The sequence below is a fragment of the Coturnix japonica genome, chromosome 2, assembly GCF_001577835.2.
Source record: "Coturnix japonica isolate 7356 chromosome 2, Coturnix japonica 2.1, whole genome shotgun sequence".
Taxonomy (NCBI): Eukaryota; Metazoa; Chordata; class Aves; order Galliformes; family Phasianidae; genus Coturnix; species Coturnix japonica.
The window spans coordinates 79,889,724-79,915,576 of record NC_029517.1 but is presented as its reverse complement, the minus strand read 5'-3'; the positions used below and the strand labels follow the sequence as shown (position 1 = coordinate 79,915,576).

Genomic DNA, 25,853 nt, shown 5'->3' with positions numbered 1-25,853 from the left:
TCAAGACCCTCCCTATTGGTTTTCAATCAAGAGGCTTGAAACAGGTACTTAATTCTTCAAGTGGATGTCTTGCCGGAGATGGTTACCACTTAGTGTCTCCCAACTTAGGCCTGAAAAGTCAACAGGATATATCCAGATGTTTTCATGACATGGTAGGGTATACACACAGAAACTAAATTTTGTCAATTGTTGTCAGAAAGCTGATGTCCTAAGAAAGAAGGCGATGATTTGCTGTTCAGAATCAAATCAAAGTTCAGTTTTCTTGTGAAAATGTGCTTTTGGAAGTTGCATACATATCATTCATTAACACCATTAGTTAAACATAAAAGCATTTGAATATCAGGCGGTGATAAAACTGAACCAAACAACAATAAAAGAAAAGGTGCTTTCAATAAATAAGAAATGAGAACATACCATTCATTTAGAAGAGGTTATTAGGTGTAACAAGGAAAACTTCTCTAGTAAAATGACGTGACACATTTGAAACAAGCTCAGGCTGTAAGAGCACTTGCTGTTATCAGTAAATTAATTAGATCCCCAGAGATCACAACACATTTGAAGGCTCCTTTTCTTTTTCAGGCTTCAAGGGGCATGCGATTTCTTGGAAATTCTGCCTGCTTAAGAACTGCAGTAGATTCAAAGAAAAGAAGAGAAGCAGATTTGTGGAGCAGGCTTGACTGCTGTGAGAGGCCAGCCACTTCAAGTAGAGGGCAGGCCTTTGTGCCCATGTTGGATTTTCCAAGAATGTTTCTTTGGATGGGCATCATGGGAAGTACTGCTTGTCCTACCTTTCCAGTAGTAGAATGCAAGAGTAAGCTTTCCCAGCTACTTGCCTATTTATAGACATGTCTGTTTACAAGTATAGAATGGAAATACCAGAATAAAACAGTGTGTGAGATGCACACAGATGGATAAATGTAAGCTTGATGGAATATATTTAGGTGAACAGAAATAGCTGGGGTGTTGCAATTGCAGTTAAGAAGATAACCAAGGGTGATAAAGGCAAATGAAGGATTACCTTTCGTTTGATGTTCATTCCCTTGTGTGCAATTCTCTCCAGATGAAACTTGAACTAAGAAAATCTGGGTTTCAAAGTGATTTCTCTACCTATTCAACTAATGTTGAATATTCATTAGGTTTTTTTGGCGTTCTTTTTAAAATCCCTTTTTAGCACTGAGGAGATAAGTGCAAGTGAAGTAGATTTCAATTCTGCAGGCTTCTCTATGTCCTGCTTGAACACCCTCTCTGTCTTTACTTCTTCCAACAAAGCAGCACACCCTTTAAATACTGTGTCTCAGCTACTACTAGCCATCCCTTCACCTCCTATTTTAATTTTATGTCTTTCTTTGACCACTTTAAAAATTAAGTCCCTAATCACAGAGAGCTTTTAGCAGCACATAGTAAATGATGCTTGTTTTCACAAAAGTGGCCTAACTCTCCATCCTCAAATAATATAAACCTTCAAAGACTTGGCACGCATTGCTGCAAAGATCTTTAAAACATACATTAAAAAAAACCAAGCCTGGATTATTATCCACTAGAACCTATTCAATTTCTTATTAGTTAGTATAAAGAAGAGATCATTATACTATTCCTTTCATATCAGAATTTACCGTAGGACAATTGTACATAATTCACAACACAACTGTGAATTTTATGTAGTCCCATATAAAAATAATGAATCCCCTGTTTAGCTTGATTTCCTTTATCTGTGTTTGTTTTGTGACACACAGAGGCTTAGGATTTCTGTTTTTCACTGGCCCAGAAAACTGTGAACTTCATGCATGCAGGATTGAAATACCATTTCTTATGAATACCTGTGATATCATACCCTAAAAAGGTCATAAAATGTTGACTACGGTAACTGAGTGAAAAAGCGGTCCAAAGAGGCAAGTATGAGCCAGCGTGCCAGAACTTCAAACAGATCAAGCCTTTCCCTGGAAGGCAGATTATATACAGAAGACAAAAAACAGGATCCCAAGATGTCCATATTGCTATTGCTAAGTGTCAGTAATTATACTTCTGAATTCCTGTTTTGAGTATTGTGAGAACACACATTTTATAAATCACATAACCGTTGAATCTGTATGGCACTGAGATGTCTATTCTCCCAAAAGTAAATGTTGCAAACTGTTAATCTCAAAAGGTTTACTTGGGGAGCAGTTGTCGATCTTTATGGAAAAAAAAAAATAATCCATATTATGAATCAAAACAGATCTTTGGCAGCATAACACTCATTATTAAGAAAAGGCTGAATGTACTCAGAATCTCATTTCTGTATTTCCTCTGTATGTATTTTCCTGAAGTTACAAACATACTTTAAAATGCCTAGAGATACTTACTAGATGTTGGCAGGATGTTTTATTCAAGTATTCAGTAATGCTTTGACATGAGAGAAAAAAAGAGACATGTGATGTAACACAAGAGTGCAATAGGAGGGAATATCACTTCTGATAAGCAGAACTACTTTTTAGTTTGAAAAAATACTTCACATATGAAGAAAAAATGTGAGATGAAGTTACATTTAAAGGGCAGGTTGGCAATGAGGACAAGGGCCAGGCTCTTTTCTGTGGTGCCCAGCAAGAGAACAAGGGGCAACGGGCAAAAACTGGAATACAGAGAGTTCCATACAAACATGAGGAAAAGGTTCTTTACTGTGAGGGTGACTAGAACAGAGTACTGGCACAAGCTGCCTAGAGAGTTGGTGGAGTCTCCTTCTCTGGAGATATTCAAAATCCACCTGGACACTTTTCTGTGTGACCTCTTGCAGGAAACCCGCTGTAGTAGGGGGTTGGACTCTATGGTTTCTAGAGGTCTATTCCAACCTCTACAATTCTGCCATTCTGTGATTTTAAAACATCAATATTAAAAAATCCTATACTAATCCTAGAATGAGTTTTAGTATGTATAAGAAGAAACTTGTAGAAAAAAGAGAAAGATCAGGTAATAGCAATAAAACTTTAAAAAATTTAAAAAGTGAAATCTTCTAAAGGAATATAGAAAGGTGGGCTACCACATTTCCCCCCAAAATCGCCAGTATATTTATACTATCAATTTCTTCACCATTGCTGCAAGTGGCTCTTGGGAAAAACAATATTCAGGTCTCAAAGGACCAGAAAAAATTCTGCTTCAGAATGCAGTAAACTAAGGCATCATGTGGTTTAGAAGCTTTGTACAAGATTTATATTAAGTAAATCTATCTCAGAAAAAATATATCTGTGTCCTTAACAGTCACAATGCTATAAATATTGGTATAAACTTCTCTCACTGAAGAAAGATTTAAGTGCTGCACTAATGAATACAATTGTACAGCCACATTCATGCATTTATTTTACATTCATACTGGATTAGTATGCATGTTTCAATATTTATTAATATATCATATTCTGACTGTGTACTGATAGGGTGATCTGTAACGTGACCAGCAGAGCTGAAAAGTCCAGTTCATGCCAAGATGAAACTATCAATAGAAAACTGTAGGTTTCTGCCGCTTCCCTACAGGGTTAGCTCACTAGCTTCCAACACATCAGCGCTACTCTTGGTGGCCCCAAGCTGTGTGTTGCCATCTCCAGCTCCACCTCTCAACAGGAAGTCATTTCCAGTTCCAAATTCAGGCAGAAAACACACACCACCCTCATGCTGCTTACATCTTTAGGCTGCTGGCCAGTTTCTTTCACAGAAGTTTAAATTTATCAACCTTATGTGTCCTTTTTCATTCCCTTACTACAAGCTGTGTACCATTATGCTGCTCCTTCTAAGCAGCAGAGCTAAGTTCTAGCCAGAGAGACATTTTGATGGACAGGACAGAAAGTGAAATACAGACATATCAGTCTCAGACAATGGATTCTCCGTGAAGTATAGAATGCATGATTCGGTTTTGTTGGTAAAGGGGAAAAAAATCATACATAATATTTGTGAAGTCTGTTGTCTGCAGGCTGTTGCTACCTACAGAAAGGTACAGAACAAATAGGACATAGTAAGTCTTTATGCATCTTAAAACCAGAGCATCCACTAGTTACTGTTTATGCTCTTTAAAAGTCATAGAATCATAGAATCATAGAATTACCCAGGTTGGAAGAGACCTCAAAGATCATCGAGTCCAATCACAGCCTAACCATAGTACCTTAACTCTAACAACCCTCTGCTATATCATATCCCTGAGCACCACATCCCAACGGCTCTTAAACACATCCAGGGATGGCGATTCAACCACCTCCCTGGGGAGCCTATTCCAGTACTTAACTACCCTTCCTGTAAATAAGTGTTTCCTAACATCCAACCTAAACTTACGCTGGCACAACTTAAGGCTATTTCCCCTCATCCTGTCACTTGTCACCAGTGAGAAGTCTATCCATGAAGTCAAAATTCTTTGAAATACTTTTAAGTTGTATGAAAAGAAAGTATTTTTCTGTGATGTTTCCTCAAATTGATTCCTTTTCGCATTTATATAAGGAAATCTTATATAACATACTAATTTGCATACACTTGAACATTAATTTTCTAAGTATGGAGTGCTGTTTATGACAACCATCTGCTCAGACTTCACTTCTTTCTCTTATTCAGTCCACTTAAAATTAACATCCAGAGTTTTTGAAAAGGCAGTGCAAATGATAAAGTTGTTCATATTTTTGCATTCAGTTTACCACGCATTGTAACCACTTCTGGTATAGAAAGCGTTTATGAGAAATCAAACAAAATGAAGATACAAATCACAAACGCTGTGCAAAGCTTTAATTTTTCAGACTGTGTATTATCTTGTGCAATAGAGGCATATATTGCAATTTTGATCAGAGACAGCTATCTTACTTCAATGCTTAGCCTGAAAACTAAAAAAAATTGTAACTGTAAGAGGAAGGATGGTTTAAGGAGCAACTAAAAATGAAATCACTGACTGGTAATGTGGAACGCGCCTCCGCTTCATAGAACTACACTTGTTTAAATTTGTTTTTAGAAAGCACTGGGATTTGATAACTACACAGAATCAGAGGGCTAAAACACCTCCTCTATGAGGACAGGATGAGAGAACTGGGACTCTTCAGCCTGGAGAAGAGAAAGCTCCAAGGAGACTTTATAGCATGGCCTTCCAGTATCTGAAGGGGCCATATAGAAAAGGTGGGGAGGCACTTTTTATAAGAGCAGGTAGTGACATGGCAAGGAGAAATAGCTTTAAACTGGAAGATAATAGATATAAACTAGATATCAGGAAGAAATTCTTTACTGTGAGGGTGGTGAAACACTGGAACAGGTTGCCCAGAGAGGCTGTGGATGTCCCCTCCCTGGAAGCATTCAAGGCCAGGCTGGATGGAGTTTTGAGCAAATTGGTCTAGAGGGAGGTGTCCCTGCCTATAGCAGGAGGCTGGAACTAGGTGATCATAAAGGTCCCTCCTAACCCAAACCATTCTGTGATTCTATGAATCACTGAATAATTTTGGCTTGAAGGGATGTGCAGAGGTCAGCTATTCCAAAATTCTGCTCAAAGCTAGTACAGCTGGACTAAAGTGTCCATGGCTGTGTTCTATCAGATTCTGACCACATCCACTGGTCTGAACTCCACAGCCTCGCCAGATACCTTCTTCTGAAGCCTGACAACCCTAAGGGAGAAATGTTTTCCACTACATCAAATTAGAATTTCCCATGCTCTGACACATCTTTCATGTTTATGCTATCACTGTGCAACTCCAAGAAGAAACAACTTGCTTAAGCATCAGCAAGTCTAGCTATAGCTATCAGAAAATGCCAAGTAGTTCCTACCACAGTATCGCTCCTGTTCCACTGTGGAAATTATCCTGTAGTTTTCACTTAAAGATGTTATCATTTTTTGCATAGGACTTCCACATCTTTTGAAGTCCAAAAGACAAACCACAGCCCATATGAAATAAAACTGCTTCTAGCTGAATTGTTCTGTAACCAGGAGAAAATCTGCCAATGCTGCACTCCAGGCTGCTGTGGCTGTCCTGTTGGCAGGAATGGGGAATTCTCATTAGTGCTAGCTCATTTATCTCAAACCACTCAACACTTTGTGGTGTAGATGTCTCCCCTTTCACTAATTTACTGTCTGTCCGCAGGCTAATCATTTTATCCATAACTTAGTTTATTCATGAAATTGTAGTGCAGATGTCATTTCACATCTCAGGAGCACTCAGAATAGAAAGGAACTGATGTTTGCAATGTCTCAGATTGCGGTGTTTGGAAAAAGGATGCAAAAATGCATAATTTTATATTTACTATAAGTATTAGACTGCATCTCATGAATATGGCTTGAGATTATCTACTGAACAGTAGGAGACAGTTCAGTTAACTCATTCAGTTATTGTCTTGAAAAAGAATTTTCCTAATATGCCTTTTGTAATCACACCAATCATTTTAAGTGTTTTAATGCCACAGAGTCCAAGCAAGGGTTACTCAGGCCTAAGAAGTCTACAGAACATTACTAAATGGAATTTTTATCTATGATTCAATTGAAATCACTCCATTATGCCCCAAAATTGCAGTTGTAATTCTCATGGTTTAAAAAGGAAAAAAAAATCAAGATAGTATATTTTTATTCAATTAGAGTGCCTGCATGGGTTGCTAGAATTGGAACAATACTGATAGTAATACAGCACAAAATTATTCTATGATTCTATGATTCTCCCCTCCCTGGAACTGCTCAAGGTCAGGCTGGATGGGGCTTCGGGCAAGCAGGAGGTATCCCTGCCCTTGGTAGAGGGTTAGAATTGTGTTATGTATAAAGGTCCCTTCCAACCCAAAAAATTCTAGGATACTAAGAAAGTTAAATAAAAATATGAACTGAGTGGTGCTTATACAAATCTGATTAATGATGTTTGTGTTGCCAATGATTTTATATCTGATGATATAGTTTTGTGGGGTTAAAAAACATGGATGTGTAAAGCATTCTGAAAGGAGGCTGTATTAGAGTTTCCCAAACAGATTTCAATCCCATCTTCTGTCAGGTAAATAACTGCTTTGATTTCAGGAATAAAAGGCAACAAACTCCTAACTTTGATTGAAGTAAGCCTGTGACATTCTGTGCGACATGTCAAAATGAACCTTGCGTAGATAATCTAAGGTAGCAGGGCCCTATTTAGTCTGAATCCAAACTGACAGTGAATATCACTAAAGGCTATACTGGTCAAAGGTAGTGGGCAAAAAATGAAGTCATTTAAGTTGGAAAGCTGACAAAATCAAAAAAGTACAGATCTGATAGGTTGTAAGTAAGCCTCATAAGAATATTTCCTAACTTTTTTATTATTTTCTATTTAAATATCTCCATTTCACCTATTTTTTAATTTAATTTTAAAGAGAACTAATGAATCTTAAAGACTAAAAAAGCCCACAATAAAACACTTTGCTTTTATCAAGAAGGGAGACGTTGGCTTTGCTTATATAAGCAGAACACTGGGGAAAAATCTACCACTTTCTTCAACTTTATCTTCTCTTATGGATACTATAAAGCCACAGAAATGCAAACTCTACCTGTATAGACCTGAATAGGCAATCTTTTACTGAAATTGAATGCTTGAAAATTGATTTTCCAAAGCCAAGAGCGCATCTCAGTGCATATAACAAACAAATCTATACCCATCTTGACGGTCATAAATGAAACAGACCAAGGCAATACTGCAGAAAATTATAATTATTATGAAATATGGCTACAGTTCATTTGTCTCCCCATAAAAGAGCAAGCCTACTTCGGTGGTATGTCATTTTAGGAAACCTGAAGTATTAGGCCACTATTCATGTGTACTATTGCCCTTTTGTTTTCACTTGTATATTCAAGATTAAGTTGTAGCATACATCATGAATATTAGTGCTAAACTGCCTTACATCCTGACATTTCCTTACTCTGATATCTCATAAAATCTTGTGAACTTATGACATATTGTACAAGAAATAGACCCCAGCTAGAAGATAAAAGAAATAAGCTTCCCACAGTAATACTGTACAGAAAAGCAGTACATACAGAAAAAAAGTCAGAGATGAATGATGAGTATTTATTTTGTATTCTTGTGTTCTGTGTTCTTTTTTTTTCTTTTTTTTTTTTGCCAGAATGAAACAAATAAACATTCTTTCATTGAAAAAAAAAAAAAAAAAATTTGAGAAAGATTCTCCAATATGTCTTTGCATTGTTTTCTCCCTATATCTTGCAGCTGAAAATAATTTGCTCTTCACCGACACATATAAAACTCATTATTATTAGACAGCATTAAAACTTCAATTAGTAGGAACAAGCATAGTCAGGATAATCACATACGTTTTCTTTTGTTCATTGACATTGTTAAGGAAAACTTGTTACTTACCCAACATTTTCTGCATCTTCATCACACTCAGCCCTATATTTGCAAACTCCACATTTTGAGTGTTTCCTCTGAACTTCTGTCCCAGATCCTTCATACTCTAAACAAAACAAGGTGCTGTTAGCAGAAAGCGTGACTTCTATATTAAGCTCTCACTTCGCCTACCTAAATTCATTCACCTTTAACTATATTGTCAACAGTTATCATACACCGAAGCTGTAAACCTTAATAGTGCTTCATCTTTCAAAATCCAGCAAATGGAGGTTGGTAGAACAGTAACAATGACAAGAAAGCATCCCTAAAAACAATTGCTTCATTGATTGTCTCTTCCTTTATTGTTATTTCATTGTATTTATTCTCGCTTCAACAGACACACACTGATGTGTCCCAGACATGTTCAGTCTGAACTGGCACTGATAACAGATAAACTCTGTACCTTCTAATGTTCTTGACTATTAGGTACGAAGGACTTGGAAGCTGTTTTCTGTTACAGTATCTAATTACAGATATTCTTATGTTACTTCTTATATTTTTTCCCCTTTTTATAACTGATGATAGCCCCAGATTGTACTCATCTCTCATACATGCTGTGGTTGAGTAAAAGAAATACAACTATACTATAATTGTTTCAATACAATATTTTCTTAATATTTGTTATTTTAACAATGCAGTAATGGAGAGCTTGAAAAGAAGAAAAGGAAACAGAAATCTGCAGAGGGAGTCAAGGACTTTAATGTATGTTCGTGTAAGACTGACTACACAAGGCTGTCAAAAAGAGATCTAAACAAAGTGATTATTTTCTCACAGTTTCATGTGCTATAGCAAGAGGAAATCAACCAACCATCAACAATTAAAAACTTCCTGTACTCTTTATATTTAAATAGAAAAAAGGAATCCACAACAGTCCTTCTTAATTTTCCTCAATCTTATCTGAAGGGAATCTTGCCCTCTACCTGTGGGCTGAGCTTATACGCAGAGCACATAGTTAGTCTCTCTCAAACTCACTTCTGTCTGAAGCATGGCGTGAATTTTTTAAGGATGACTACATACCCAAACAAAATTACCACTGTAAGAATTCTATCACTAGACTTACTAAATTGCAATAGAGGTAGCTTTCTTTTATTTTTACAGTTGCAGCTTATTTAATTTTTAATTCTTTCAAGGTACCATGTGCCTAGCATACTACATTTTGACTGTTCTTCTGCATTAACTGTTATTATTCATGTTCACTGTATTATTTACTTTATTCCTTGATGAGTTCTCTCTCTTCAGAGACAACAGTCTGTTGCAGAGAGAGGCTGGCATCCAGGAAAGATGGCCAAGACCCCAGACTTACTCTTGGGCACTAAAACCCTGCCTGCTTGGGCATATCATGAGCCTGATCAGTTCTGATTTGCACACAGTATATTTCAAGGCCAAGAGTCCACGGGAAAACAATAATTTCATAAAGATTATTTAACATTTAATGATTTACAGACTTACATTAGATATGCACTGTGTGGATTTTCTGCCCTCTATTTACTTAGACTTGCGTGTGAGATATTGCCTTTGATTGTGGTGGTTCACCTCAAAACCACTATTCTATACCGATTTCTTTTTTGAAAAAACAAGTGGGTAGATAGATTTTATTTACCAGGAACCCATGATGACTGTCATTTAAAAAAATGTGTCTCACTTGCCCCTTAATTCTATTTTCGGTTTATTCTTCCTTTTCTATTGCTTTGCTTCTGACAGATGCCAATATGAGAGGCTACAGCTCTCCAGATCATCACATTTATCCTTTCTCAAAATATCTGCACACTACTTCTCATTGTTCTAATGACAAAAGATAAAGACATGAATATCCCACAGAATTCTTTATCAGCCACTTTTGAAGCTTTTAGGTGTAAAACAGACAGATCTGCGGATTACAAAACATCTGCCTTTGACATTTGGTGCTTAGTAACCTGCTGTATTGCTAGGATGGAAATCATTTCTTCATTTCCTATATAAACTATCTGATCTCACTTGAAATACAACCAGAATGCCTTGCATAGCACTTTTGCTGCACTATTAGCATTTCAGTGTTCATCAATGAGCATCTTGAAAGTAATCCACAACTACTAGGTAATTATTTCTATATGCTATTCAGTGTGAACTTCTCCCCCTCTCTGCTAAAACTGCTTTCTCTATCTTCTTTAATATTTTTTGCTTGTTGTACAAAAAGCGTGATCTTTTTTTCTTCATTAGAACATGCAGGCCCTAATGCATATAGAGTTATTTATCTGTACTTTATCCTGTTTGCACACAATAAATATGTGCAAATCACAATTACCTGCACCTCAGATACTGTTAATTTACACCTGTCAGGATTAAGTGTAGTACAGATGAATGCATCTTGATGCAACATTTCCATGTTAGGCAATCACAATTCATAATTCTTCTTTCATTACTAGCTGCATGATGTTCCAGTAGTATGAAACAGTGAGTATAATTTAAATTGAAGTCCTTCAAAAAAAATGCAACTTTTCCCATCAATGCAGAATAAATAATAACTGTCTTTTCAGCCTGAGTAGGTAGTAGATATGTTCTGTACCCAACTTGTAAGTTCACCCATTAATATTTGAGGGCAATAGTTCCTCTGTTGTGAGTGTCTCCAGACTGGCAATGAAGCTCTTGACAGATTGCCTCTCCCTTCTCCTTTCTTCTCCATATTTGATTGTACCTAAATAGGTTAAAGCCATTAATTTTAATATTCAAATCAATCAAATCTTCCCAGCAGGTTTCAGTAATACCAATTAGGTCAAAATATGTTCCTAAATGAGCAATTCAAGTTCTTCTTGTTTATTATGCAGGCTTCTAATGTTGACGTATAGATGATTACAAAATTTCTTCTCACTTTCTTTGCTATCTTGATTAATTCTGCTCTTGACATCTTAATTTCATGTTGAGTGAAAGCTCATTTTCCCTCTCTTTTCAGCTTCCTTTAGTGTTTCAGGTCAGCACCTCATTAATACTCTGTCCTTCAAAGAAATGAGGCACAAAGATGGGATCTGTGACTCCCAGTTGTCTGTCTGAGCTGCACTGCCCGCTAACACTTCTCCTTGAGTCATTATTTCCCTGCAGAAGTTGGCCAGCTCTACCTCAGGAGCCTGCAAACGGACAATTGCTCTGGAGGAACTGGCCAGCAGTAAATTGCTTCCCTTGGCAACTCATTTGTGTGTTCCTACAATCGTAATACCTCTGGTTCAAAAAAAAAGTATTGATTTGTGTCAAGGTGAAGTTTGGATTGCCTCCAGGTATGGGCAGGAAAGAGAGTTTTGCTATCATGTATTTATCATTGCTCACAGTGAAATGGAGGGAGCCTATGGAGAGCTGTGGCTGTTCTGTAGCCATGTATCTATCTATATATGCAACAACAACTCCCAGGTCTGGGGAAGATCCCCTGAAAATCAATTCCTACCTGTATTTGGAGTATGGAGTTGTTTTTTTAAAATGACATGTTACCTCATGGAAGACAACTAAAATCAAAATGACTATAAAAAATAGGAAGGGCCACAGCAAATCCCACTCTGTACCCTTAAGATACCTCCTGAAGTCATACTAATCCCATTGGTATGGCTATCACTGAAAATTCCTCTTCTAACTACAGTCTACAGCATCACATGCTATGGGTGGCAGTTCACTCAACTGTTCAGTAACTTGACCTCTCTTCCATTAATTCCTAGGACAGCAATAATGACAGACTAGTTAAAATGGAGATTATTCTCATAATTTAAAACAAGGGTGCAAAGTTGCTCTTTTATCTGTAAGTTTACATTTAAAGCAAGTGCAACAACTAGTTTTAGCCATCCCAAATTTCTGGCAAGCAGTTTCTTGATCAATCTAGACCAAGCTGCTGGCTCTTATGCAAAAGCATTATTTGCCAGCTGGATCAAGAGCTAAGCCTGGCTTGGTAGTCCAAGCTACACCTTGCTGTGCAGTACAGACAACATGGTGCAGCTGTAAGTGTGCTCCAAGAAAGACTCCAGCCTTTGAAATTCCATTTTTGGCATTGCAGATTTAATAAAATGATGTCTGGACTATTTATCAATGAGGTGCTTGAAGAGGTTGAGTTTGAAGTTGGTATCTTAATCACAGCCCAGCAACGGCAATGTTTGTAGAGTGGTTATTATAATGACAGTGCGTGCAGAACTTCAGGATGTGCAAAAGCAAATGACTCAAGGTGATGCATTGCAAGACTCCCTACCACCATTGCCCTTGTTATGTCTCAGGTATTTTACTCATTTGGCATTGATAACTTCTGTGCATAATGATGCTACGGTAACAGTGGGGAAAACTAGCAAGAGCTGGATCAGCTCCCACTGCAAGACCCTCCAGCTATAGAATATAAACACCAATTCCCTTCCTTCAAATATGGCCAAGCTCCTTGTTTTTCCAAAGACATGACAGCTTTGGCAATAACACTAGTGAAATTATGCACAGGTGGAAGATGATAGAAAATGGAAAGGACATGAAAGTCACTAGATGTCAAAGAAGATGTCCTGCAATTTCATAAAGATGCCAAATGTAGTTCTGTGAGCCCTAAAAGGTCGCATAAGAAGAACCTGCTCTCATTTCTTATCTGTCATCCTGCACAAGAGCCAAGAGGAATCTGTTCTTCTGAGCCATTACTGTAAGCAAGCAGTGGCCCCTCTAAAATCCCTGCTAAGGAAAAGTCCTCACTGACACAACACCAGGACATGCAAGGTTCTTGTCTCTGTGTTGCAGAACCTTTGGTGAAATTATGGCAATTCTTGGAAGTCTTAGTTTGGTGTTAATTTTACCTACTGAATATAGGACCTCAGAAATAAATAGCGCTGTTGGAAGTAACAGTGATACTCAGTGACAAACCATGTGATGGAATCAGCACTTACATCTCTCTAAATCACTCCCCATTATAGAAATATGCCTAAAAGACATGATGCTACTTCCTATCCAGGGTGTTAATCACCATCAAGCTCCTGCAGTCATATTAAAATACATTAAAATAAATCAGTAGGATTATCAGAAATTAAAAAAAATAAAAATTATTTGAGGTTCTAAATGGTGTCTGTTTATACCACCCTGACTGTGTGACAATTATTGGATAAGTGTTGTCCCCAGTGAGGAGAAGGAACAGATGGCAGCCTGCTAAAAAGCACATACTGTATATCAATTTATTAATTACTAAATGCAATCTGCTAGACGTTCATCACAAGATACTTTCCCTATTAGGTTTCAGAGGGATTAGAAATTCAAAACAAATTATTTCAATAATAATTAACTTAGCTATATGTATTGCAAGCATGTTATTTCCTTAGCATAAAAGCCTGAAATGATCAGATGCCATCTGTCTAACCACTACTACATCTTCTCTTTTTTTATGTATCAAAAGTGCATTCTGCTTAGTTACAGATATTCTCTGAACAACAAGAATAAAAAATGAATGTCATAGGCATAGCAGGACAGCTAGACATGCTACACTTGAAGGTTTCTTACTAATCAGTGGGACCTGTCTCTTCAAGGACACTGATGTGCCTCTAAGAGGCTAGCTTGAAAAGCCACTGGCATCTGTTAAATGTATGGTGCCATACATAACACATGCTAACAGTTTTTAGTGCATCCTTGTAAAGGCCTAACTAGACCACAGAGTGAATATCACCATCAGCATTTGCTGGTTTTATTAAATTAAGAAACTAAGGGAGAAATGGAGCAAGAGGAAGAGCCTTTACTTGGAGGAGACAGAAGGAACCACTCAGAAGTTCACCTTTAGCAAAAGACAGAACCTGGGGACTCAGAAGAAATAAAGGTCTCCTTCAAAAGTTATTGCACTATGTCTGCGTGCCAGATGGAAAGTACTACCAAAGAAAAGCCTTTCAAATAAGGAGTACTGTGAGATGAAAGCAGATTATCTTTGTCCAAAATAACCAGCTTTGACTTCATAAAGCAGAAAGCATTCCTTTCAGAATCAGTGGCACAACACTTCTACTAAAAAGATAATGTGTGAAGGTAATTCTGAGCAGAATTTAGAGTTGCTGGTAGAGCTTACAGTTGTTTCACTACTACTTGGGCAGTGCAGCAGTGAGATCTCTTTAGAATATTGACTGAATAATGAATTAAAACAAGTCTGATGACTTCTGATCATTGAAGTCACTTCAGCTAAACGATGGGGTTTCTGCCTGGCTAAGAGTCCCGGCTGCCAGCAATATCCATAATGAGCAGGCATGAAAATCACTAAGATGACTGTTTCTCTATGGATCTTCTTGGCTAGTATGAAGTTGTGCAACTAAGGAAAATATATATATATATTGATATAATTAATATATATATATTACTTTGAAGGAAACACTAGAGAAGCCCACCCTTAGTGACATTCATGTATTCTGGGCTGCATCAGAAGAAGGGTGGCCAGAAGGGCAAGAGAGGTGACTGCTCCCTTCTACTCTGCCTTCATGAGGCTCAATCTGGAGTACTGCATCCAGGTCTGGGACACCCAGCACAGGAAGGATGTGGAGCTGCTGGAGTGGGTCCAGAGGAGGGCCACAAAAATGATTAAAGCAGCTCTCCTATGAAGGAAGGTTGAAGGAGATGGGCTTGTTTGGTCTGGAGAAGGCTGCATGGGGACTTCATTGTGGTCTTCCAATATTTAAAGGGAGATCATAAACAGAAGGGAAATTAAGTTTTGTTTGTTTTTGTTTTTGTTTTTCATGGGTAGATAGAGATAGGACAAGGGGAAATGGTTTCAAACTAAAGGAAGATTAGATGTCAGGGAAGTTTTTCACTGAAGTTATGGAACAGGTTGACCAGAGAGGTTGTGGATGCCCCATCCAGGTTGGATGGGGCTGTGGACAGCATGAGCTGGTGTGGGCAGCCCGGCCCATGGCAGGAAGCTGCAGCTGAATGGTCTTTAAAGTCTCTTCCAACAAAAGCCATCCTGTGCTTCTATGAAGCCTGTCCAAGTTAATCTCCCATAGGCGGCTTTACTGGGTCAAGACAGTTCTTTTTACTGGGAGAATATGGCAGGTTCCAACAATAATAAAATTTTTAAAAGGAAAATTCATGTTGGTAAAAAGAAAATGTGGCATGTGGGCAAGCAATCTATCTCCTTTATGCATGCATGACAGTTTGTGTTCATCAGTTTTTGTGCCCTGATCTATCAGTTTTGGAACTACATCCAACAGGCCAAATAGCGTTACAATTTACTTCTGGCAGAGATAAGCATGAATCTGAGACCGTGACTTCTCTTTCACCAGTTCTGCCTCAAACAGTAACAAATCACACATTAAAGGAAGTGGATCAGGAATCATTGTTATGAGTGTGCATTCTTCAGACCATGGGCATTGCAGAATACAAGATTATAGCTCATGTCATAGGATCCCAAAGTCATCATGAATTAAGCAACATTTTTAAGGCTGAATCCCCCCTCTCTGATACTGTTTTCTACAGGGGTGACACATAATGGCAGAACAATGAGTTTTTTGATTTCTGAATTAACAACCCATATTCTTCTTAGAGGTGGCATCAGGATACTCACTCCTACAAGTAATCAACAGCTTGGTTTTATAACCATAATTTTTATTCTGCTAATTGAAGGTTCAGACTTCTGGACTGAGCAAAATGAGTGACTTTAATTGCAATTCTTTATGAATACTGTGCCATCAGAGCATATGAAATGGAAATCACTTATTGAAAAAGTCAGAGGGCAACTAGACAATTGTGTTGTCCTTAGAAGTGATAGCCTTTCACTTTCATTCAATTGTACTTAAGAAATTCTCCCACTCCTAATTCCTTTCCTGAAATCTCCTGTCTTTGCAACAGTAAATAAGATTTGGGACAGAATGTGGATCAGTAGTTTCACAATTTTTAGCATTTTTATGTCACATGACAACTTCTAAGGCAAGATTTTGTCTGAAGTAATCTTTGAGGAAGAAGGTTTTTTCCTTTTTCTTTCTTTTTTTTTCTTTTTTCTTTTATTAATCAGTTTCCAATGCACTTTTTTGACATTAAAATGAATGCATTCAACATTACTCTGCTTTGGAGTATGAGGGAAATTCTGCATGAAGTCAAGTTTCAGAATCAATAATGAGCTTGCAATGCATCTGGAAAATGAAACAGAACAATGTGAACCACTGGCACAAATCTCATCTGCACGGGAGGCACACAGCTAATTTAAGCAGTGCAGAACTGTCACCAGCAGATCTATTGCAGTAGATCCTTTCCCAGTACTTTCTTTCAGATTTAAAAATCTACCAGCAAATGGTACATCTCCTGCACATTAATGGCAGTGCTTCCTGAACATGTACAAGCAGCTGCACTCATCCATTTGGTGTGTGCCAGCATCACTGGTGCACGTGCAATCCCACTAATTGCGTGTTTAAGAAACACAGCTAATACTGATTCTGTGATTAGCATCTGGAAATGTTAATTCTAAGAAGAGAACAGAAACTTCTAAACCATTATTTTCACACACTCACAGAATCCTGCGCTCTTACCCTTGCATTTTTCCTCTTACAGTGCTTCTTACAAGCAGCAACTGCACCCAAAAGGGCACATAAATTCCTATTCCCTACTTGTGCACCCTTAGCCAAGAGTCTGCTATGAAACTGTAAGAATGGGGTGATTATTGTATCTCAGCAAGCCCTGGTTTCCTTTGGAGGAAAAAGGAGAGGGCTGTGCCAGGAAGGAGCTGTGCTGAGCTCCTGTCAGTCTGGACTTTCTCTCGCTGGGATCCCAAACAATACTCTTTCAACCTCAAATGGTTCAGCAGCCTTTTAAAAGTTTGTCTCAATTCTAAATTTCCTTAGCTTGTAATACTTCTTTGATGTTTTTAATATCTCCTTGTCACATTTTTACAGTAACTTGAATAATGGTATAAAAACACTTCCAGATATGCAAACACTCTGAGTACAACAATCTTGATTTTTTTTGGCCAGAACAGAGTTCGGTAATCAAAACAACAGTGGGTTCCATTCTGTGAAGGATTACTCCCAGACACAGAAAATGTCTCAGCGCACTGAAGACAAGGTAAGTAAGTGTTCCGTAGAGGCAGTATGCCCAATACAGTGAGAAGGGGAGACTGGGGCAGCAATGGTTCTTAAAGAGAATCACACAATCCTTAGACTTGCAAGGGACCTCTGAAGGCCATCTAGTCCAACTCCCCTGCAATGAACACCACAGCTAGATCAGGTTGCCCAGGGCCTTATCCAGCCTCACCTCGGAAGTCTCCAGGGACAGAGCATGAACCACATCACTGAGTAGCAAGTTTCAGTGCCTTACCACTCTCACTGTAATTTTTTTTTTTCCTTATATCTAACCCAAATCTACCCTCTTTAAGCTTGAAACCATTTTCCCTCATTCTGTCAAAATGGACCCTGCTACAAAGTCTGCCACCTTCTTTCCTGTAGCTCCCCTTTAGATACTGAAAGGCTGCTAACAGGTCACCTCACAGCCTTCTCTTCTTCAGGCTGAACAGCCCTGTCTCTCTCTGCCTGTCCTTATAGGAGAGGTGTTCCATTCCATGGATAATTTTTGAGGCTCTTTCCTGGACACGCTCCAACAGATCCATGTCTCTCTTGCACTGAGGATTCCACATTTGGATGCAGCACTGCAGGCGATGTCCCACTAGAGCAGAGGGGCAGGATCACCTCCCTCAATCTGCTGGTTGCTCTTCTTTTGATGCAGCCCAGGATACTGTTGGCTTTCTGGGCTGCAAGGGCACATTGCTCTCTCATGTCCACCTTTTCATCCACCTATACCCCCAGGTCTTTTTCAGCATGGCTGCACTCAGTTCTTTCATCCTCCAGCTTGTATTGGTGGTAATGGGGGTTGCCCTCAACCAGGTGCAAGGCCTTGCACTTGGATTTGTTGAACCTTATGAGGTTCACCTGGGCCCACTGCTCAAGCCTGTCTAGGTCCTTCTGGATGGCATCCCATCCTTCTGGTGTGCTGACTGCATCCCACAGCTTGGTGTAATCAGCAAATTTGTTGAGAGTGCACTCAACCCCACTGTCAATGTCACTGATGAAGACATTAAAGAGTATTGGCCTCAGATCCAATCCCAGCTACAGAGAGTATGCTGCCCCTTTTTTATAGAACACCCAGACAGTGTAATTACTCACATGGGGTGAAGGGGTTCAGACTGAATTTATTCCATTCTGCCTGATGCAGATCAAACCCATATATTCCACTTCTAAGACAAGACGCTGCCCACTGCTGCAAAGCAGCCTGAAGAGCCCACTGAATCTCTTCAGCTGATGCCATCCTATTTTGCATACATAATTAAAATTCAAGTCTTGACTAACAAAGCCTCTCTGAAGAACTTATCCTTCTAACCTCCAGGCTGTCTCCTTCTTCCTGCTCCCTTTGTACCAGGCTCAATAAATATTTTAACTGAGAGCAGCTACAACAGCAGAGGCCAAGGGAGATGCAGTTTGGGATTCTCTTACCAAGAGACTATGGGTTTAGTCTCCTGCCCCAAACCAAGCAACAAATCTATCTGAACTTGTAACTTTCATCTGATCACTGAGCAGTTTAGCCAACAAAAGACAGCACGTTCTGTCCTACTTTTCTTCAGACTGTTCATAAAATTACCAAAGAATCCCTGCAGCCATCAGTCATCTACTTCAGACCAACACAGAAAAATTTACAAGAGACTTTAACTGAGATCTCTGTACCCGATTGGGGAAATACTACAAGAATTCCCAACATTCCCAGCATTCAAGAATCTCTAAAATCTGTAGCAAAAATAAGTCAGACATGGGCTAAATTACTGTCATCCGTCTCCTCTAAGAAGTGCATTGTAGTACTGAGACAAGCAACTCTTGTGTTATTTCTTGGAGGAAATAACAAGCTGGGTAGCAAAGTGGGAAGCAGACAGGGCTGGGGATGGAGTGGGTTGCAAGCTCAGAAAAGCATCAGAAGAGTCAATAGTGCAGGTAACAAGAGGCAGTACTTGAGCAGGAAACTGGTCCCAATACTCCAAACTGTGTTAGAAAGGTGAAGGCAACTCAACATCATGTCCTTGGAGATAGGACCTCACATGAGCTGGTGAAATAACTCTTCAGACAGCCTTAGCAAGCACTACTTAATGCATTTCTCATGGAAGCAACTAGGCTTAGGTTTGGCCCCACATGCTGCCTATCTGCCTGTGCTTGGACTGTACAGAAATGGTGTGGTGAAAGCAGGCATCATGCAGCCCCTTGCCGATCATACAGGCCATTAGGAAATAGATACAAAAACCTAAGGTCCCTGAGAGGTTTGAGGGAATATTTTGTTTGGGTAATGTGCACTTAAATCAAGGTGTCAAACACAGTGACTTGTATACGCTCTATCAGTATTCACTGCAATGCTTCACACAAACAAAACTCAAAAGCAAAATGGCTTTCCTGTGTCTGTACCTGTATCTCACATTTTTCATTCTATATGTATTCTTTCTACTAGCATCAGAGATAGAATTAAATAAAATCATGGGTTTTTTTATCATTGGAAGAAAGTTAAGATGCGCTCAAAGACAGGGACGCTTCCATTAGTACCTGCTGTGCTACTTGCCTTCTTTGAACACACAGCTTTGAACAGGAACATTTAAAATATTCGTTAAAACATATCATATTGTAATCTTTATATGTCTTTGACAATGTGTTTGCCAAGGATAAAGTGAGAAACTGACATTGCAGGCACTGAGGAAATGAATGCAAGAAAACAAATTTACTGTGAATAGACATTTTCAAGAGTGAAATAAAGGTGAAATACAGCGGTTTAGTAGAGATCTAAATAGCACCCTACATCGCTGGCAATACCATTTCAGCGTGCATGAAACAAATGAAAAATGATTTAGGTCATAACTGAAAGAACAACATTAGTCAAATGCACAGTGCAAACTGTTTCTGCAGAAATACCGTCCCGAGATGCTCAGAACACAGCATGCAGGCTTGTTTACAAGTTGTTATACCTTTTCCTTAATTCTTGAGGCACAGCAGCACCTCACATAAAGCAGGCATGGATACATGTATACTAAAAAAGAAAGCCCGAAAGTACATGTAACCGGGGTTTGGTACTCACCTCCTTCTCCTGACCCAGAGCCGTTATCTGAAAAGGAAACAGAAGTGGGGATGAAAAAGAATAAAAGAAAGCAAATGAAAATGTTGCTCCAGGAGCAGCTGTTTGTTAGCAACTTGTCACTGTAAAACATTGTGCAGGTGTTACATTTCATGAGCCAGCTGTAAAAACAAACATCTTGCATAAAGGCTGGCATTCTCTCATAAGGTTGGTCATGGCCTATTGTGTCAGGACAGTTTTTGTTCAAAGAACAGCAATGCTTGGTACTGAATGGCTTTCTCAGCCTTTTTTTCAGCTACAGAGTTGTTAAATCTAAAATGGATCAAGAGAATACAGCTTGATTTTTTGAATCTGTTTATGAAGGAAAGTAGGTTTACCTACCGGCACACGAAAGAGTAATGCGTAAACAACCGTGCTGCAGAAACAACTGATCCTCAAGGTAAAGTTGGTTTAGGTCATCTATCTATAAAAAAGCTCCTCTCAAGTGAGCTAATCACTCTGTGTAAGGATGCTCTAACAGCATAATTATTTAATTGGCATTAGGCTGACTGGATTAGCATCAGATGAGTGACTTTGCGTAGCTGCATTGCCTCTACATTAACAGTTTGAGTACCTCCTCACCAGCCCAGGCCAACTCACTCCTTTTCAGAGTACTGTGGTGAGGGCACAGGGATGTGCATCTCGCTGTCCTCAGCTGATGCTGCTGTGAAGACAAACCCTTTGGAGTCTTTCTTTGTTTAAGAGAAGTGAGAGGAGAGGCTGGGATGGCAATCACTGCCAGCAAATTGCTCTTCTCCTTGGTTAGCTCAGCCTTTCTGGAAGATGAGAGCTTTAGAGCACACGCAGAGCTCATCCCACACCCCTCTCCTTTCGTGCCCAGTCTGATGGCAGAGGAGGTAGCTGAATGCACTTCCACAAATCCAAAAGAACAAGGAAAGCAGAAAGAGGGAGGGGGGAGGGGTTGTACTCCCACCTACGAGCTCATTGCTCACAACAGAGGAAGAACCATAGCTCCATTTGTTCAGTTCCCCCCCTTCACCTCCTCTTTAAGCAGCTATCTTTCTAAGAATAATTCCCTCTAATGTGTGGAGGAAAGTGAGAAATTCCACGTTACTGGGTCACTTTGCACATTAAAAATAATCTCCTGTCACACCGAGTATCAGCAACAGAGACTTTTATTTCCCCTAGCCTAAATTCTCCTTTCTTTCCTCCTCTACCACTGTTCTGTGCCTAACAGACTTTGCTTAGTACCTTACAGGAAATAAATGCAAAAAACAGAAGCACTCTTGTTCCACTCATAGTGACCCACTTTACTGACAAAGCAGACAATCCTATATAAAAATTCAAGCATTGAATTGCTGGAAAAAAAAAAAGAAAAATGCTTTATGATGTGTTATTGCTTCATTAAGAAACTTGAAGGAGTGTAATTTACTTGTGTAATGTCAGTATATATGCTTCTTTGAAGTGGTGAAATTGTGTCCTGAGCTGTTTTAGGGGAGGGGATGCTGACCTACAAATATGAGAAAGCTCAGTGTGCAATTCTTACAAAATCCAAAGGCTAAAATGCCTCAGAGGAACCTGAGTTCCTCTACACTTATGTTGTTGGCTCTCACTCCCCAGCAGACATCCAGCCCAAGGCAAGGAGCCGTGAGAGAAACATAAATGACAGAGGTGATGCTCAGCATTGTTGGGTTGACCTGTGGGAAGTCTTCAGGCAGCTCTGTGAAGAACATCCTAGGAAAGGGATGGATACATTCTTGATTTGCCAGCCTCACAGATCTTAACATATCATTAAAATAAAAATAAAACTGCTATCTTGTATAACATTTGGCATCAGTTTTGAGTGCTTCTCCCTGAGCTGGGTGCTGTGTTAGCATGCCTGTGTCCTGTGTGCTATACCAAGCTGGTGTTCCTGTGTATTCCTGGGCCTTGGCTAGGTTCTCCCACACAGCTGTTGGTTTTAAGAGTAGTATTTTCTGCAAGCTTAAACAGACAGGCAGCCCTGCTCTTTTTCAGGCCCTCAACCAATGCAGGATTCCAAAGACAGTCTCCATGCTTCAGGACCTGGCAGGAAAGACACTCAAGCAAGGAAGCTGGACAGAAGCACTGAGCCTCAGCTCAGTAATTAGGGAGAGATTCCCAGTAGGAGCAGCTTTTAACTCCAACTAGCAGGAAGAATGAACCAGTTTCTTCCTTTTTTTGGGGGGGGCACATGTTCCAAACAGGAGCACCAAGGATCTGCTGACAGCTTTAGAACAAGCAGACCTTTCCACTGATTCAAATGGCCTAGCAGTGCCTCCAGAATAAACTTACCAAATCCTGCTTGCGCAGGAGTATGCAAAGAAGTGCTAAAAGGTGGCATTTTTCTAAGGTCTGTATAAGAAACAGGTCAGTAGCTACTGTGTCTCAGGCAGAACTAAATACCTTTTGACATATTAGAGGTAAAACTGTATGCCATTCTCCAGGAAAAAAAGCAAAAATCTGATGTATTTGTGGAATTTGGGTACTGCGAGGATTAACTGACAGTTGAGAAGGGATTTCCAGCATCTGAACTTTGGCACTCAGGAGTTATTATACCCTTTATGCCCAAGTCCTGGATTTTCCCCTAAAGCTTTTGGGATATAGCTGGGTGTTAGGGGGGTGGCATATGTTGTGGATTTTTTTTAAATACAAAAAACAGCATGTGCCACTTCCTTGCACTAAGCAGATCTTGGTCTCTTGACACCAGCATTCCCAGAACTTCATTGCACAAATCCCACATAATGTCAACTATTTTATTCAGCTGCTGTCAATTACTGATCCTATTAAGCCTAACTAGAAGAGAGAAAGGGCAACTGCTCTTTCCACCACAGTTCCCTGTTAGCTGGCAGTGTATAGTCTCACTTTCCAGGCCAATATAGATCTGAGTGATGAGCAGCTCAGGAGGGACAGGGCAAGCTTTCTGCAGTTTAACACTGGTTTCACAGGAGTGCCTCTGGGTGAAGAGCACATGAAATCAAGAACTTATTATAAGAGCATCCCTATCCGAAGCAAAGGGGATGCTCTTGCAGCAGCAGATCAGTTAACTACCCAGGCTTCAATCCAGGGGCCAGCATTTCAGAAGACCTCTGAAGCCATCATAGCCTGCTTAAAGCTGTCAGCTGGAGTCAATCCCAATGCAGTGCCGCCACCCTGCTGCTGACCAAGCACACAAGGACATTTGCTGAGCTGGGTGTCAGTTTAGCCACCCCACACACCCAGTAGCTCAGACCTGCTCCCACAGGGCTCCTGTCCCCAGGAGCAGAGCTTCTGCTAGCAATTACCCCTGGTTTTGAGATCAGCAGAAGCTTTTGGGAAGGAATGCTGACAAGTCTAATTGCCAGCAGCTGCAAGCTCCCCCCCCACCCCCAAGCTGCTGGAGAGAGGCTGTTAACCTGTGACTTGCCAGCCTGCACATAGGCAATGCTGGTCTTCCAGGGCAAAGTGTTTGCTATCATTTGATCTTTGCTTCCAAACCTTTTCCTTCCCAATGACAGACAGTGATGCTGTTCTGTCACTGGCTCTCCTTGCAGGCTGGACAGGAGAGCTCCTGCATGACACTGAAGCTAGGACTGTCTCAGACAGCTGGCAAAATGCACTTGTGTTTTTATAGCAGGTTTTCAGGTTTGTTACAGCTTTGTTTTAAAAGCATCACCATTTTTTTGAATCTAGAAGTGAGCTGCCTTGAACTTCTTCCACATCTTCTGCATAAGGATTAAACTGAGCTTAATATATTTCTTCTCAGGACAACATGGAATGAATAATGCTTCATATTAAGCCTCCAACCAATAAATAAATGAAAAAAATTCAGGATAAGGCTTTCATTACTTCAGACTGAAGAATGTGAAGTTGAAGCATCTTGGTAAGAGAATCACTCCTTAAATCTAACAGAGACATAATATCTGCAGATAACTTAATATTTAACTTTATAAATCTCAACATAGAAAGCAATCAACTGTGCCTTCCAAACCATACAGTACGCTATATATGTACCCTGTCTATGTGGTATGTCAAGGACTGCATTGTGTGGTTTCATTTTCATGTGCATACAGTGTAAAATTGACAGCAGTCAAAACGCTGGCTTTGTGCATGGGCTAACAGGAACACACATTGTTGGGAATAAATTATGCAGGAGTATTTTGTGTTCACTAAATTCATTTATTTTAAACCAAGCAATTAATTAACTGTCAGAAGGAGGCAGAAGAAATCAAGGGTCTAGGTGATGGTCCTTCTCTGTGCTGTGAGCACCCTGACTGCCTCTCTTCCTGGCTTCTTAACCCCATTCTAGCAGGCCAGTTTGGGATAAACTCTCGTAGAGGAACCTCAGGTGGCATAAGTGATGTCAGTGTAACACCATCCCCTCTGAGCTGCTGGAGACCTCATAACAGCTGCCAGATGGCTCATACTTTGAGAAGGCTGCAGTCCATAGGCTTTGCCACTTCCCCATGCATGGTGCTCCCATCCCTGCATTTGTCTGTGGGCTGAACTGCAGATGGGAAACTGATCAGATAGAAATAAATAATTATAGAATCACCAGCTCAGCTGCTCATGGCCCCATCCAACCTGGCCTTGAGCGCCTTCAGGGATGGGGCACCACAGCTTCTATGAAAAACAAAAGGGAAAAAGCTGGGCTTGTGCTGTGTTCTAGTTCACAACACAATCCCACAATCAACCATCCAGCTTTTCCTAGGAGAAGGCCCACAAAGCAGGAGGAAAAGTGGAGGAAGATGGGATGTGACTCCAAGAAGTACCCTTGTCAAGTCCCTCGCATTACAGCCCTACTCCTCTCTACCTAGTCTCTAACTGGACGATGCCTTCTTCATGAATGTAGGTTAATTTGCTTGACTTATAGCTAGCTTAAGGCTGCCTTAGAATATATTTAGGTATTAAGTAAAAAGAGCTCTAAAACTGCATTTCACTCATTTTTCCAGTATCTCTGTATTCTGCAATGTGAATCTACATGTATTGGCTTAAACCCACGGACCCTCATCATCCATAGCTTCTGCCAGGGGTGGTTAGGCATATAAACACCTTCATAAAACCAGATATTTTATCACCCCTATATAGAAAAATGGGCTTTTCAGATGTTGAGACCTCCATATGCAGTCCCCAAAGCTCCAGTCATACATTCTCCTCTAATTCTCTAAAATGTCATTTTAATGTCAAAACCTGCATTTTATTCACTCCTAACACAGCTGATTTCCTTTTTTTTTTTTTTTTCTAATGGTGCTTATTTTAGGATCTTGCCACTCCAATGGCTCTTAGACAAAGGAAATAAATATATAAATAAGCTGTTAAATCACCCGTGACTGTGAAAAATTATTCACAGTGTTACCTGTCAAGAAATACATCTGATTAAATCATTCTGTGTACTGTGTTCCAGTGCTGTATTCTCAGAAGGTAGCAAACCCCAGCAAATGGGAAGATTTTCATTCTTGTATGAGCTTCAGAGCTCTCACGTACTTAAAATGAAATAGCTCTTAC

General features: G+C 39.7%; 1 protein-coding gene across 1 annotated transcript in view; it reads right to left on the bottom strand.

The window, feature by feature from the left end:
• The window catches only part of TMEFF1 (transmembrane protein with EGF like and two follistatin like domains 1), a 115,871-nt gene that overhangs the window by 16,545 nt on the left and 73,473 nt on the right, over window positions 1–25,853 (bottom strand). Inside the window, exons 4-5 of the mRNA XM_015855183.2 lie at window positions 20,355–20,381; window positions 8,301–8,397 (exon numbers count right to left, since the gene is read on the bottom strand). Coding sequence (XP_015710669.1) covers window positions 8,301–8,397; window positions 20,355–20,381 — 124 coding nt within the window. The remainder of the gene's footprint in view (window positions 1–8,300; window positions 8,398–20,354; window positions 20,382–25,853) is intronic.